This window comes from Cyphellophora europaea (genome assembly GCF_000365145.1).
Source record: "Cyphellophora europaea CBS 101466 unplaced genomic scaffold supercont1.9, whole genome shotgun sequence".
Classification (NCBI taxonomy): domain Eukaryota; kingdom Fungi; phylum Ascomycota; class Eurotiomycetes; order Chaetothyriales; family Cyphellophoraceae; genus Cyphellophora; species Cyphellophora europaea.
The window spans coordinates 188,470-202,533 of record NW_008481815.1 but is presented as its reverse complement, the minus strand read 5'-3'; the positions used below and the strand labels follow the sequence as shown (position 1 = coordinate 202,533).

At 53.2% G+C, this 14,064-nt stretch overlaps 4 protein-coding genes across 4 annotated transcripts; 2 read left to right on the top strand and 2 right to left on the bottom strand.

The window, feature by feature from the left end:
- Positions 1-578: 578 nt before the first annotated feature.
- HMPREF1541_08535 (uncharacterized protein) lies at positions 579-2,195 on the top strand (the record flags this gene model as incomplete). Its single annotated transcript, XM_008722854.1, has 1 exon — positions 579-2,195. One exon carries the CDS (start codon positions 579-581, stop codon positions 2,193-2,195), a length of 1,617 nt encoding a protein of 538 aa, XP_008721076.1.
- A 996-nt stretch (positions 2,196-3,191) lies between these two features.
- On the bottom strand, positions 3,192-4,625 carry HMPREF1541_08534 (uncharacterized protein; the record flags this gene model as incomplete). Its single annotated transcript, XM_008722853.1, has 1 exon — positions 3,192-4,625. The coding sequence occupies one exon, from the start codon at positions 4,623-4,625 to the stop codon at positions 3,192-3,194; it is 1,434 nt and encodes a 477-aa protein (XP_008721075.1).
- An 824-nt stretch (positions 4,626-5,449) lies between these two features.
- Positions 5,450-10,151, bottom strand: HMPREF1541_08533 (uncharacterized protein; the record flags this gene model as incomplete). Its single annotated transcript, XM_008722852.1, has 2 exons — positions 5,450-5,627; positions 5,677-10,151. 2 exons carry the CDS (start codon positions 10,149-10,151, stop codon positions 5,450-5,452), a joined length of 4,653 nt encoding a protein of 1,550 aa, XP_008721074.1.
- Positions 10,152-12,114: 1,963 nt separating this feature from the next.
- HMPREF1541_08532 (translation initiation factor RLI1) lies at positions 12,115-13,638 on the top strand (the record flags this gene model as incomplete). Its single annotated transcript, XM_008722851.1, has 1 exon — positions 12,115-13,638. One exon carries the CDS (start codon positions 12,115-12,117, stop codon positions 13,636-13,638), a length of 1,524 nt encoding a protein of 507 aa, XP_008721073.1.
- Positions 13,639-14,064: the final 426 nt, after the last annotated feature.

The window sequence follows — 14,064 nt, the reverse complement described above, 5'->3', positions numbered from 1 at the left end:
TCATCAAGGCTTATTATTGAGGCGCTTGACGAGGATCGTCTACAAACAGGCGTCGTTCGCACCGGGGATCTTGAGACCACTGACCGGTCAGTTGAGCTGCTACCTCGAGATCAACAGGACTGATGCAATTGTTCATGATCTCGATAAGTTATCTGTGCCCTTCTTCGTACCTTTAGATACCTGCTAATGACACTTGCTGCATGGTCTCGTAGTAAACTGTACTGGAAAGCTCAAAGCAGCTGCCTTAAAGACTTGCTTTGCCAATGCAAGCATTCTACATACGTCTGGATGGGTCAAAGATAAGCCGCTATGATAGGGCTCCAATACTGGTTGGTTTCGGAAACATCCGAAAACGGATTGGGCGACTTTGTAATGACTAGGCCTTCGCTAGGTGACGGAACTTAGTCTTAATCTACCCTGTACGATATCGTTGTCTTTACTGTCACCAATACAAACTTCTTGTCTGACCCTTAGCACCCCACCGCTGGCTGCATTGTTACTCACTGACGCCTACAATCGACGGCAGATTACCGGATACAACTCCTTCTATTCGCCTGGCCTGAATCCTTCACCCTACCATGACAGCCACTACAGCATCGATCTCCGGAATTCTCGCGGATGTTCCATCTCGTTTCCGGGGCCCAGGAGGTGCTATCGCTGTCTTGAAAGATGGCGAACTGGTTGGACAACAGCTCTGGGGGTACGCTGACCTGCACCGTCGAATACCTATGGCATCCGACACACTGCTGCCGATCTGCTCCATCACGAAACAGATGCTTTGCGGACTGTTGACGGACCTGGAATGCAACCCGACGCCAGCCATGAGTGCGCGAGGTGAGGATCCGGCCACGCAGCTGTCGGATCAACTCGGTCAACTGCTAAATCCCAATCTGCTCAAAGACACGGGCCTGACGATTCGCCATCTCTGCCACAACCAGTCAGGCATTCGCGACTACTGGGCCCTGACCGTTCTCTGGGGCGCGAAACCCGAGGGCCACTTCTCCGTCGCCGACCACGGCCCGAAGATGCTGGCTCTGTTGAAGTCGTTCCATTTCCAGCCTGGGACGGAGTACTCATACGCGAACACAAACTTCTTCATAGTCGCTCGCTGTATTGAGCAGGTCACAGCGGAACCTCTGGGGGAGCTGCTTGCGCGGCGGATCTTTGCACCAGCGGGGATGAAGACGGCAAGGCTCTGCGCACACACGGCGGAGCACCCTCCTCCGTGCGTTGGCTACGAGGGTGACGAGGCGTCTGGGTTCTATCCCGGTATCAACTGCATTGAATGGGCTGGTGATGCTGGCGTCGTGGCCTCCCTGGACGATATGATTGCCTACGAGCAGTTTGTGGATCGCAGCAGCCACGATTCGCAAAGCTGGTATGCCAAGAACTTCGAGCAGCAGAAGTACAACGACGGCACACCTGCCGACTACGGTTTCGGCCTGGCCCGGAAGATGGTTGGAGGAGTACTCACCAGTGGCCACGGGGGTGCCCTCCGCGGATACCGGCTCTTCCGATCCTACTCAGCGGAGCCGCGGATTTCCATCGTGGTCGTGCTCAACCAAGAGCACGGTGATGCTCCGGGAGTGCGCGACTACATCTTGAAGCGAATCATGGGCGCGGCAGAGATCAAAGATGAGCCTGTCAGTCCTGGTCCAGATTGGTTTGGGACCTATCTAGACTCCGTCAGCGGACTCGCGATCGTCGTGAGTCGAGGCGGCGCCGGGGAGGTCTCCATCAAATACCATAGAGCCCCCGAAAAGATGCGAGTACTTGAAGCGTACAGAGCTCAGTCGGACGGCATGGTAGCAGTTCTGAATGGAGATTCCCTACAGCTCCACGTCCGTCAAGACAACCGGACTATTCACGCCCAGCGCGTTGCCAGCAAGAAGCCTGCTTCAAGTTCTTCTGAGCTTCGAGGGGACTATAACTGTGCAGAGATAGACTCCACCTTCCACTGCAGCGGCTCAGGCGACATGTTGTATGGCACGTTTGATGGATTTCTAGGCCAGGGTCCTGTGCATCTAATGCGCTCACTCGGGGACGATCTATGGGCGCTTGCCTGCCCTAGGTCAATGGATGCACAGCCGCCAGGTGACTGGACGATCATCGTTCGTCGCAATGACCAAGGCAAAGTGACTGGTGTAACCATTGGCTGCTGGCTGGCCAGGCGCCTAGACTTTGTCAAGCAGTAGTGGAAGCTAAACTAGCCTAGGATGGTTCTACTCAGCACGGCTCAGGGGAGCTAGCTGACTATCAACGGCTAACATCATCGTCCTACCTCTCCTTTCTCACAACCAGTAGTGACCAGTACTCAGGGCCGATCCCAACTGGTGGACATCTCCCTGCTTTCCAGAGACAGGGTCTACTGGGACCACAGTCTCGGTGATCATGAAAGTCGTGCTATAATCCCATCGCACTTCCATCGACCGCCCCCCCTGCCAGCTGCCTTCCATCAGATCCTCACTTTCTCCCCCCCAAACTACTGTTTACATAACCAATACAGCATATGATGCTTCTCACCACATACCGCACTGCCCCATTGCCGAACTCCCCCTCCCGCATCTCCCTCCTATGTCCCCCCAGCAACCCAAGCGAGACACCTTCAAGGCCACATGGTCTGCTGTCTGCTCCTGGAAATACGCCCCCCCAAGTCCAAGTACCGATAGAGCCAGGCGGATTACGTCTGCAGGAGAAAAGCAACAAGAGTTCTCGAGTCTGTAAATGCCTGCTTGCTAGCTTGTTGCCTGAGATTTCTTGGGGCGGCGCGGGGACGGAGAATAAAGAAGGACAAGTCCATGGGGGTCAGGCAGTGAAGTCCTGGCATCACCGACATCACGGACAACGGACAACCCCCCAGGGTAAAAGTAAGAAGAGTGAACTTCATCTCCGCTCCGAATGACAACAGCAGACAGTGCTAGTGATGTGTGTATTCAGTCTGCATCTTCAATGTAACGATACCCGTCTACTGTATCCAACAACCCAAAGGACTTCAGTCATGTCGACCCGCTGGCCATCTTTTTCGCTGATCCGAACACATACTTCTTTGCACTCGTCACTTTTGCTTTAGGCTTCTCTGGATTGGACACCCATAGGCCATGGTCTTTCTGATAACGCAGGAACTTCCGGATACTTCCTTTGCTGAGGACCTCCCAGCAACATTCTTTGAAACAGATCCATGCGCCCTCTTCCTAATTGCCTTCACGGATCAGCTTCGCATTCATACCCACCACACATCTGCAGAGGTCCCAGTCGTTGCCCTGCCCGATCCAGTCCATGATCAAGCAACCCGTGCTCCAATCACCCTCCTTAACGCCCCCATCGCCTTTGATCATGTGAGCATGGCAAAGATGCTTGACAATCTCGGGATTGATGGCAGCAGCAACCTTCTCCGGCCAGGTGCCAATCTTCCAAAAGTTGCTCGCTGACAGAAAGTTGACGTACAGTGGGTACTTGTTGTCCGACCTTAGATCGAATTTGCAGCAGCCACTGCGCTCCAAGTGCTCGCGAGCATAGTCAATCTTCTTCCTGATACTCTCGGCCTCATCGACTTGGTAGAAATCTTGGACGCAGACATCGCCTGATGGGCACATGGAGTTGGGTGTATTGTCGGCCCAAGTAGCAGCATCGATTCCCCATCCCTTGCCATCCCACTCGCGGTTGAGCTCGTCAGCATTGTTGAAGCGACGGAGAAGGACGATTTTGCCGCGAACTTCTTGGAGCTTAGGCACACGTGGCTGAGTGAACCATTGCTGAGGATTGGTGTAGTGCTTCTTGAGAATCTGCGAGAGCTGTTGATCGCTGCCCTTTCCAGTACCTTCCCGTTTGAGGGACATGATGAGCGTCTCGCTGGGATTCTCCCTCAGGAACTTGAGGGCATCCTCGTAGAGCTCGCGGAAGAGCTTGTTGCCGGTCAATGAGATAGGGAATGCGCTGTGCACAAGGTTGAGCCGGTCGCTGTCGAGATCGAAGGGCTCAGGTACTTGAACTCGCACGTCAAAGAAGCGAACACCATTCTGCAGCTGCTCCCACGGGCTGACAGCCTGGCAGCGGACCGATGGTGGGGCATTGTGGCAGGTAGGCGAATTGTGTGTGCCTGGAATGGACAGAGCACCAAGAGGAATGTCGTCGGGGAGTCTGGCCATCCACTTGTTCAGGTCCTTGGAGCTGTAGATAGCCACGAATGCGTCGTCTGGAAGGTAGACGCCTGTGTAGCGGTGTTGAGTGTTACCCTCAGTCTCGAGAGTCGGCGTGCCGAGGGTTGTTGGCACCGGGGTGTACATCTTGTGTTTCTCTCCATTGTCCGTCTCAAAGGTCAGACGGGTACGCTCCTTCTCGTTTCTAATGGAAGACTTGACGTCGGTCTTGACGATCTTGAAAGGATCGAGCTTGATGTCGACTTCTCGTTTCTCAAAGGGTTTCGCGTCTGGGGAGATCTCGGGCACTTCTTTGCGGGTCGAGGTGTTGGTGATGCCGACCGAGTTAGTCACGTTAGTGATGGCGGAGGTGACATTCTTCATGGAGAACACCCCGCCGCCATCCTGCTTCTCGGGGTCGAAGTACTCGACGAGTCTCAGCCGGAGCGGCTGGTTGGAGATGTTGCGGAAGGTAATGTCGGGAGCCATGGGGGTGTGCTGTAATACGTGATACTATGGATAAGAGAACAGGCGGGAAGACAGACTGTACGAGTATGTTGTGGCTGCGACGGGGAAGTTGAAGGCGCGGGAGAGGTTCTCGAGGGCGATGAACGACTACATGTACCTTCCTGTTGACATTGGGCGGGCGAAGCTAGAGCTGCAGGTCCCAGCTGTGCAGCAGCTCCTGCCACCCATCTTTGGTCAAGCTCCCCCGTGGACTCAGCTCAGATTGCTGGACCGAAGGGCTGCATCGGTGCGTGTGAATGGAGGGGTTCTCATGTCGGCGGGGCAATTTCTTGGGCGATCTCAAAGCTTGCGTGTTCCGTGCCTAACCTTCCAATCAAAGAACGCGACAGATGTGAGTGGGGGTTCTTGGTGTGTGATTCAAGGGCTCCGAAAATCAGCGCTGAGGTGCTTCAGCTACTGCAGGACGTATAGTGTCACCCAGTCACGATGGGAACAAATAGAATGCACGAATTGAGGCCACATCCATAAGCTGAACATGTTGTGGTGATATATGTGTCTGTCTCTAGTCCTTTTCAGAAGTCCTTGATCAATAACTGCTCTCACAAACGAGCGCCGGGCCCACTGGGACCACGGGAATCGTACTCCATCGCTTTTATGCAGTGCAAGTGCTCATACGCTCGTCCCGTCGTAGAGGGTATCTCGGCCGTGCACATCCACCAAGTGAAAATCATAGAACCTTCAGTGTTTTGTCCAAACGCCGCCGCAGAAATGCACCACTCATTTACCAGTGTGTTGGTCTATCAGGTATGCAACGCTTGGTCAATCAAGGAAGAGCTCGGCCAATGCTAGTGAGGCGGCGATGTATTATACGAGCCATTGGTCCGATGATCGACGTTGTTGACTTCGTTGTCGGGCGAAGCCTCACCTGCGAGAGTCTTGTCCGACGCAACAATCTTGGCGTGAATCGTCTGAAGCTCACTGCCACGGATGCCTTTGTTAGGCCAGTAGGTCGCAGCATAGTCCCTGTCCTTCGTTAGCATCCATGAGTGTGACATTAAAAGGGATTACATACCAAAATCGTTTCTCCATTGAATCCTGATTGTCCTCGAGGTCACTGATTTGTTCGGCGATGAAGTCACCGATCTTGGTCAACAGTCCACGAAGCTCCGACGCTCTCTGCTGCCCATCGGGAATGGCGCTCTTGGTCGTCGCCTTGATCTTCTTCAGCGAGTCGCGTACAGGCTTGAACACCAGAGTCATGATTGCATCGGTCTCAGCCGAAGACCCATTCGTTGCAGGTTCTGAGCGACGGTGATCGCTGGAGTGACGATGGTGTGACTGGTCTAGGTGAGGCCGATGTTTCTTATGATCACGCTCACGAGCCTCGCTTTCACGCCCGTGATACCGCGGATCGGACTTCGGAGTACCATGTCGTTCCATGCTATCACGATGCCCAGCACTGGTCGTTCGTGGACGGTGTTTATCAGAGTCACGATGTGCCTTGCGATGTGTGGCCGTGATCGGAGATCCTGCACCACCCTTGAGATCAATGGACTGGCCCGCCTTCTTGTTGTTGCGGTGGTGGTTCTCAACCGCGCGCTTAATTGCCGGGTCATCGGTGTGCTGGCTCTTCAGCACCGATAAGAGATAGTCAGCGCGGCGGACCAGATGGACAGCACCGGGAGATTTGGCGTTCTTTTGCTCAGAGTGCTCACGCTCTGCCTTCTTATCGACGCGGTGCTCCTCGAGGAAGAACTTTTCCGCAAGGTGTAGTTCGTCATCGTCCCGGATCCTCTCCCAAGCACCGTACCCATGTCGAAGGATCCCGACACAGAGCATACCATCTTCACGAGCGCCCCAGTCGCAGCTGTATCCTGCACTTTTGGTCGCTTCCGGAATGCGGAAACTAAGTTGCTTCTCGGGATCCGAAGGAATCACCTCTCGCAGCAGTCGCATCTCGCTCGGCCGTTCCAGTATAGTCTCTGCGTTAATACGCTTGACGCCATGCAGCTCGAACAGTACAGCCTTGCGGTCTTTCTTGGTGATTGGCTTGTTCGATGTCCGCTCAAGGTCGATCATCCGTTGTTGCTCTTGCTTGTAGAGGAAGGTGGCCCTATCCACGATCTCCTGCATCGCAGCCTTCACAACCCCCATGTCACGACCGCGCAATCTAGCCTCGGCCAGAAATTCTTCGGTGCGGTCATCGATTGAACCATAGCGTAGATGGCCTTTCATCAGATATCTGTATTCACGCTCGCTGAGAGGACGTGAAGGGTCGGCCCCTGTGTTCGATTCTTCGTCGCTTTCGGAGTCTGCAACATTCTGGCGCTGCTCAACGCGTCGTGCCTGGCGCGCAGTTCGGTCATCGCCCGGCTGGTTTCGCACACGAGGTTTGTTCTGCTCGATAACCTCAGCCAGATACTTCTCGTTGGCTTTGCGTTCTTCTTCTTTCTTGATCTCTTCGAGTTGCTCTTTGGGGATAATGTCGTCCCAGGACATTTCGTCGACTTTGACGTCAACAAAGTCGAAGCTCCGCAAGAATTCCTCGCCACCGTCGGCTTCCGTACCGTCGGGTTGTTCGACCTTGTAGTCCTCGGCTTTCTCAAGAACAGAGTCAAGATCAAGTTCTTCGAGCTTTTTCTGGTTGTCGGTCTGCTCAAACATCTTCTGGCCGCGTTTCTTGAGGATGCGAGAGATCTCGGAGGTGGAGCCGGGTTCGCCAACCAGAGCGTTGCGGCGCGCTTGCGTCTCTTTATCAGTAACACCTCGCTGAATGGTCAAGAACTCGAGCATAAGCTTGTTTCGAGCGCGCTCCAGAATTTCTTCTTCAATAGTCTCCTTTGACAGCAAGCGATAAACACTGACAGGTTTGGTTTGACCGATGCGGTGAGCGCGGGCCATCGCCTGCAAATCCGCCTGGGGATTCCAGTCACTATCAAAAATTATCACCGTATCGGCAGTCATCAGGTTGATGCCAAGACCACCAGCCCGCGTTGACAGCAAAAAGCAGAAATCAGTGCTGTCTGGTGCGTTGAAGTGATCGATAGCCATGCGGCGCGGTGCAGCAGCGATGGTGCCATCAAGCCGCTGATAAGCGTGGCCCCGGTAATCCATGTAGTCACCGAGAATGTCAAGCATCTTTACCATCTGACTGAAGATCAGAACACGATGACCGTCGCGCTTCAATTTCCCCAGTAGTTGATCGAGCAGCATCAGCTTGCCGCTGCTGGTGATGAGAGCTCGGAGAACCTCGTCACGCCGAGCACCCTGAGGGACCAGACGATCCTCGGCGGACGGGAACATGAAGGGATGGTTGCTGGCTTTCTTCAGCTCCATCATAATGTTCAGCAACGATTGCTTTTGGCCCTTGGTGCCCTGGTTGAGGGCAGCGTAGTTCTTGGTGAGAATGTTTTTGTAGTACTCGAGTTGAATGTCCGATAGTTCAACACGGATGATCTTTTCGGTCTTGGGTGGCAGATCTTTCTCCACCTTCTGCTTAGTCCGTCGAAGCATGTATGGCTTGATATCTTCAGTTAACTGCGCGATTTTGGCAGTAGCTTCCTCAGTAGTAAGATCCATATTCTCATCAATGTTTACAACGCCCGGGCTTAGGAAGTCAAACAGTGACGACAGTTCACTCAAGTTATTTTGAACAGGTGTGCCAGTGATAAGCAATCGAGCAGGCGCACGGAATTCTTTCAGCCGATCGTAGAGTTGTGACTCCCTGTTCTTCAGTCGATGGGCTTCATCGACAGCCATGAACTGCCATTTGATTTGACTGAGGAATTGGGCATCCTGCAAAACATATTCGTAGGTGGTGAGGAGGACATGGAAGCGAGGATGGTTGAAGCTGCCCGTGGGGAGAAGTTCAAAGTCCCTGATTATGTTCCGAGCCGCCTGGTTGCCATTGTAGACAACATAGTTGACATCGGGCGTCCAGAAATCGAAGGTGTCGGCCCAAGCAGGCATTGTGGACAGGGGGACGACCACAAGGAATGGGCCCTGCTGCCCTCGGTCATGCCGCAGCCAACTCAGGAAAGAAACGGTCTGTACAGTCTTGCCGAGGCCCATCTCGTCAGCGAGAACGACGTTCTTGTTCTTGACCCAGTTGTATGCCAGGAAATTCAAGCCTGTGAGCTGAAAGTCACGCAATGTGCCATTCTGGATGTATGGAGGTTGTTCGCGCATAGGTGTGTATGTGGCACGCGTTCCCGGCTTGGTCTCGGATGAGTTGGATTTAAAGTCTTCCTGTAGCCGATTGATATACTTGTCGATCTCTTTCTGGGCGATCTCGGTGACGAGTGTCGCTGGTTCCCAAGTGGCCATATCGTAGAAGAGCGATCGCCATTTGACAAAATACTCGGGTCCATCCTCGCCATCGCGCTTGCCAATGACACGTTCCACTTGCTTGTATTCTTCAAGAGCATCGGCGTGCTGTTCGCGATCGAGCATCCATTTCTCTTTGTCTTCAGGAGAAATGTCGGGTTGGTTGTTGATGTAGATTTCTGTCATTAGCGTTTTCCTAACATAATTGTCCAAGCGACGTAGACTCTTGACACTGGTCAGACTTTCAAAGGTTTCCCACGTTGCATGATAGTATGCCTTTTGTTGCCACTTTATCAGGAACTCGTAGTCTTCCTTTTTGGTCGAAGATGAGGTAACGTCGGCGCGAAGGCGGTGATTGAGAACCATGTCAATTGCGGGGGTATTGTCTTCCTCCTCGACCCAGTAAGCCGGAGTCAGTTGATCTGGGTCGTCTTCATCGAACATGTCATCGTCCTCGTCTTCATTGTAGTTGCTGACTTTGCCAGAGCGGCGGGTGGAAAAGCGCACCTCGGCGTGGGATGGAGCAAGGTTATTGGCTGACAGGAACCGTTGCTTCTGCTTCTTGGTAAGCTTGCCACGTCGACCGCCATAAGCGTCCGAACCCGAATCCCCATCAGAAGGAGACTCGACAGCAGGAGTGGCTTGTTGTGAGGAGCGACGGGAAGCCTGGCGTAGGCGTTTCCGGGGGCGCCGAGGAACATCCGAGTCATCTTCCTCCGCCGAAGATTCTGCCAGTGTCGTAGTAGGGCGAGCGCGACCGCTTCTACGTAGTCCATACAGCTCTGGATTGTCCCGCATGAATTCATCATTATCCACTGCCTGCGCTTTCCGCTTCGCTGGGCGGATGGAGTCATCGGAAGACAGGTCTTGAGACGGGTCTTGGACGTCGCGAGGGTGGTGTTGCTGGCTTGGTTCATCCATCTCATAGTCGGCATCACCCTCCGCATCACGTTCGTCATCGTCCGAGCTCATGCGATCGATGTCCATCTCGGGGGTGAGATTGTCGGCGGGTCGGGGCAGTGGCGAGGCTGCGGGAAGATCGACTGGCTCGCTGAGCTCGCTTTCGCTCTCTTCGTGCTTGACGCCATTTGTGACAGCAGGAGGAGGTGTAGGAGCTCGTTGTGAAGAAGGAGATCGTCTTTCGGGTTCGGCTAATGAGGGTGGAGGCGGTTGTTCGAGTAGACTGGACGCTTGATGGACGTCAGCAACTAGGCCTTCCATGATGGAGCCGGTAGCAGAAAGATGAAAGGTTCTCAGAAAAGCGACTTTGGCGACCTGGATCAAGCAGTCTGCGAGTCGGAATTATTCTTTTGCAAAGATTTATGATCGATATAATATAGAAGTAGATGGATATGAGGCGATGGTGATGGCGGCACTGGCGGCAAGGTGAGGCGAGCTTAGGCTCTCCCAAATTCAGCCACTAGGTTTAGTAAAAGTCGCCAGTGCGGTTGAGTGTCTGTTTGCTGGTTCTACACCAGCTCTGGGGTATTTCTATAACGAATCTGTATCGCGGTCGATGTGGGTTGATGATCCCGTGGAGGACCGCTGAGAACACTGGGCTGACAGGATTGAGAAAATAGAAGCGCAGAAACTACTCACACTCCATTGTGACGTCTGGAAACAGACCACGCCGCGAGTCGTCTAGTCGAATTCACACACCCTGCTGATCAAGTAGTTGAAGATATGGGTGCAGCTTTGTGAAGGTGAGGAAAGCGCAGGCACGTAGAGTTAGCGGGAGGGAAACTCCAGGTCCAGCGATCTAGGCGCTAAACTCACGGGCCAAGACCGTTCCTTGCCAGTGCCTGTGACGGTCGCTAGCCGCAGCCGTAGAAGGATGCCTAATGCTTCCCAGGCCGCCACAACACAGATTTAGGGCTCAAGGCAACCTGGTGATTGGATTGCAGTCACAGCTCAGGGAATCACTTTGTGATGTCAGGCAAAACTCCTGGGCCTTTGAAGCTGCACCAGGCGCTGAGCCGTCTTTCCTTCAGCAGATCCTCCATCTCACTCTATGCTTTTCTACAGAAGTAGACTGTGAAATCATTTATATGACCATGGTAGAACAGTAGAATAGTAGTTGGGCCGTATTTTGGGCGTCCTCGCAACACTCGCTGGCAAACACCAATAAGGATTTAGGCATTGTGATAAGTGGGCCTATAGCGAGTCATAGGCCCTCACACTACAGTGACTGACTGGGTCTTTTTTTGTGCGCAGCCTCCAGAGACCGCACAATACTCGACGCCTCTTCTACTTTGCCTTTCTTTAGTTCTGCCCGACAGATTCACATTCTCGCTCTCTGTTTCATTCGCGAGGCCATCGCCTGCTCTATTTGAGGGTCTTTGCACCCCAAATCTCGCAATTTTTACCCCGCCGGTTTTCCGAAAAGCCCCCCGCGTACAACCCAATCGAAACATCGAGCCGGTCTCAACATGGCGGACAAGCTCACAAGAATCGCTATCGTCAATAGCGACAAATGCAAGCCAAAGAGTATGTGGTCCATATGTTAGGATGATGGCCCCGGGGTTGAGCCAGCTGTGTGCAAACTATTGCGCCCCTTCCCCGCGCCATGAGCAGCCCGAAAATTGACTGACTTGGATAGAATGCCGACAAGAGTGCAAAGTACGTACGATAAAATAAAGCATCCCCGAGGGTCTTATGACTCTGCCCGGCTCGACCCAGATATCTTGTCTAGCGCCACATTAGCATCTCTAACAAACAGCTAGAAATCTTGCCCCGTCGTACGTTCGGGAAAGTTATGCATTGAAGTCGCCCCGGACTCAAAGATTGCATACATATCCGAGTCTTTGTGCATTGGCTGGTGAGGTCCCTTGCCTTCATTAGGCCTCCACAGATGTTCATGTCACCGAGAGCCGCCAGGAAGAAATATGGATACTAACTACGGAATAGTGGTATCTGTCCTAAGAAATGTCCGTTCGCGGCGATCTCGGTGCGTTTCCCCCAGATGCAAGACTCAAAATGTACCAAGAGCATTGGTTCGGTCTGGATACCAAAGCAATATGTTGGGTCCCAAGATGAGCCAGTCTGGCCCCGAATACGCTCAAGCCAACTTGCTATATGTGCCTTGGCTGACCTATGTCAATAGATCATCAATCTGCCCACCAACTTGGAGTCTATGACCACTCATCGCTATTCTGCCAACAGCTTCAAGCTGCATCGCTTGCCCATGCCCCGGCCCGGTCAAGTACTTGGTCTTGTCGGAACCAACGGTATCGGCAAGAGTACTGCGCTCAAGATCCTCAGCGGTAAGCTCAAGCCGAATCTCGGTCGCTACGACAGCCCTCCCGACTGGGCGGACATCCTCAAGTATTTCCGTGGCTCTGAGCTCCAAAACTATTTCACCAAAATCCTAGAAGATGACCTCAAGTCTGTCGTCAAGCCCCAGTATGTCGATCAGCTGCCTCGTGCCATCAAGGGGCCCACGAAGGAGGTCAAGGCTCTTCTAGAATCCCGCAGCCAGCTTGGAAACATGCAGCATATTATGGACGTCCTCGAACTCAACGGTGTACACGACCGAGAAGTTGGTATTCTTTCTGGTGGTGAGCTTCAGCGTTTCGCTTTGGCTATCACTTGTGTCCAGAAAGCCGACGTGTACATGTTTGACGAGCCGTCCTCCTACCTCGATGTCAAGCAACGTCTCGCTGCTGCTCGCACTATACGCGAGCTTCTCACTCACAACAACTACGTCATTGTTGTCGAGCACGACTTGTCTGTGCTTGATTACTTGTCTGACTTCATCTGCGTGCTCTATGGCCGCCCTGCTGTCTACGGTGTTGTCACTCTTCCTGCCTCGGTACGTGAAGGTATCAACATCTTCCTCGACGGCCACATCCCTACCGAGAACTTGCGTTTCCGCGAAGAATCGCTCACATTCCGAATGACCGAAGCTGGTGAAGACTACATTGTGGACAAGGCTCGTGGCTTCCAATACCCCAAGATGAAGAAGACTCTTGGTGGGTTCAGCCTCAACATTGAAGCAGGCACGTTCACCGATTCTGAGATTATTGTCATGATGGGTGAGAATGGTACCGGAAAGACAACCTTCTGCAAAATGCTCGCCGGAGCCGAGCAACCTGACGGCAACCAGAAAGTTCCCCCAATGAACATCAGCATGAAGCCTCAGAAGATCACACCCAAGTTCCAGGGTACTGTTCGTCAGCTCTTCTTCAAGCGCATCAAGGCAGCGTTCTTGAACAACCAGTTCCAGACTGATGTCTACAAGCCTTTGAAGATTGACGACTTCATTGACCAGGAAGTCCAGAATCTTTCAGGTGGTGAACTGCAGCGTGTTGCTATTGTTCTGGCGCTGGGTCTGCCTGCAGATATCTACCTTATCGATGAGCCCTCGGCTTACCTCGACTCCGAGCAACGTATTGTGGCCGCCCGCGTTATCAAGCGCTTCATCATGCACAACAAAAAGACTGCCTTTGTTGTTGAGCACGACTTCATCATGGCCACCTATCTCGCGGACCGTGTCATTGTCTTCGACGGTGTACCGTCCCAGGATGCTTACGCTAAACCACCCGAGAGTCTCCTCACTGGATGTAACCGCTTCTTGAAGAATCTTGACGTCACATTCCGTCGCGACCCCAACACTTACCGTCCACGAATCAACAAGGACAAGTCGCAATTGGACCAAGAGCAGAAGTTGGCTGGCAATTACTTCTTCCTGGAGGAAGAAAAGAGTTGAAATTGTTTTCGATCAGGGCAACGAGCGACACCAGCGCCGTCATGATGTTGACGGTGGTACGAGCTACGATATAAATGAGCCACGACTGAGCAGCACTGGTAAAAGTGCTAAGAAGCGCCGCCAGGGAATCGTGACTGGGGAGGAAGAGGAGAGTGACGAAAGCCAAGACGACGAGGACCTTGATGGTGGAACGACGATCGGCGGTGCTTCCTTGAAGAAGCGGTGCCACGACAGATGTGTCGGCCGGGAAGCATCGGGGCGATCTATATATGCAGCCGCCGCCTGTCGATCGTCAACAAGACGTCTCCACCGAAACATCGGTCGATACGGTGCAGTACACAATGAGGTTCTCTAATAAACAAGGCGGAGAAGGCTTCTGATTCAATCAGATGGATGGCAACAAAGAGTAGCAGGATCAGCTGAGGT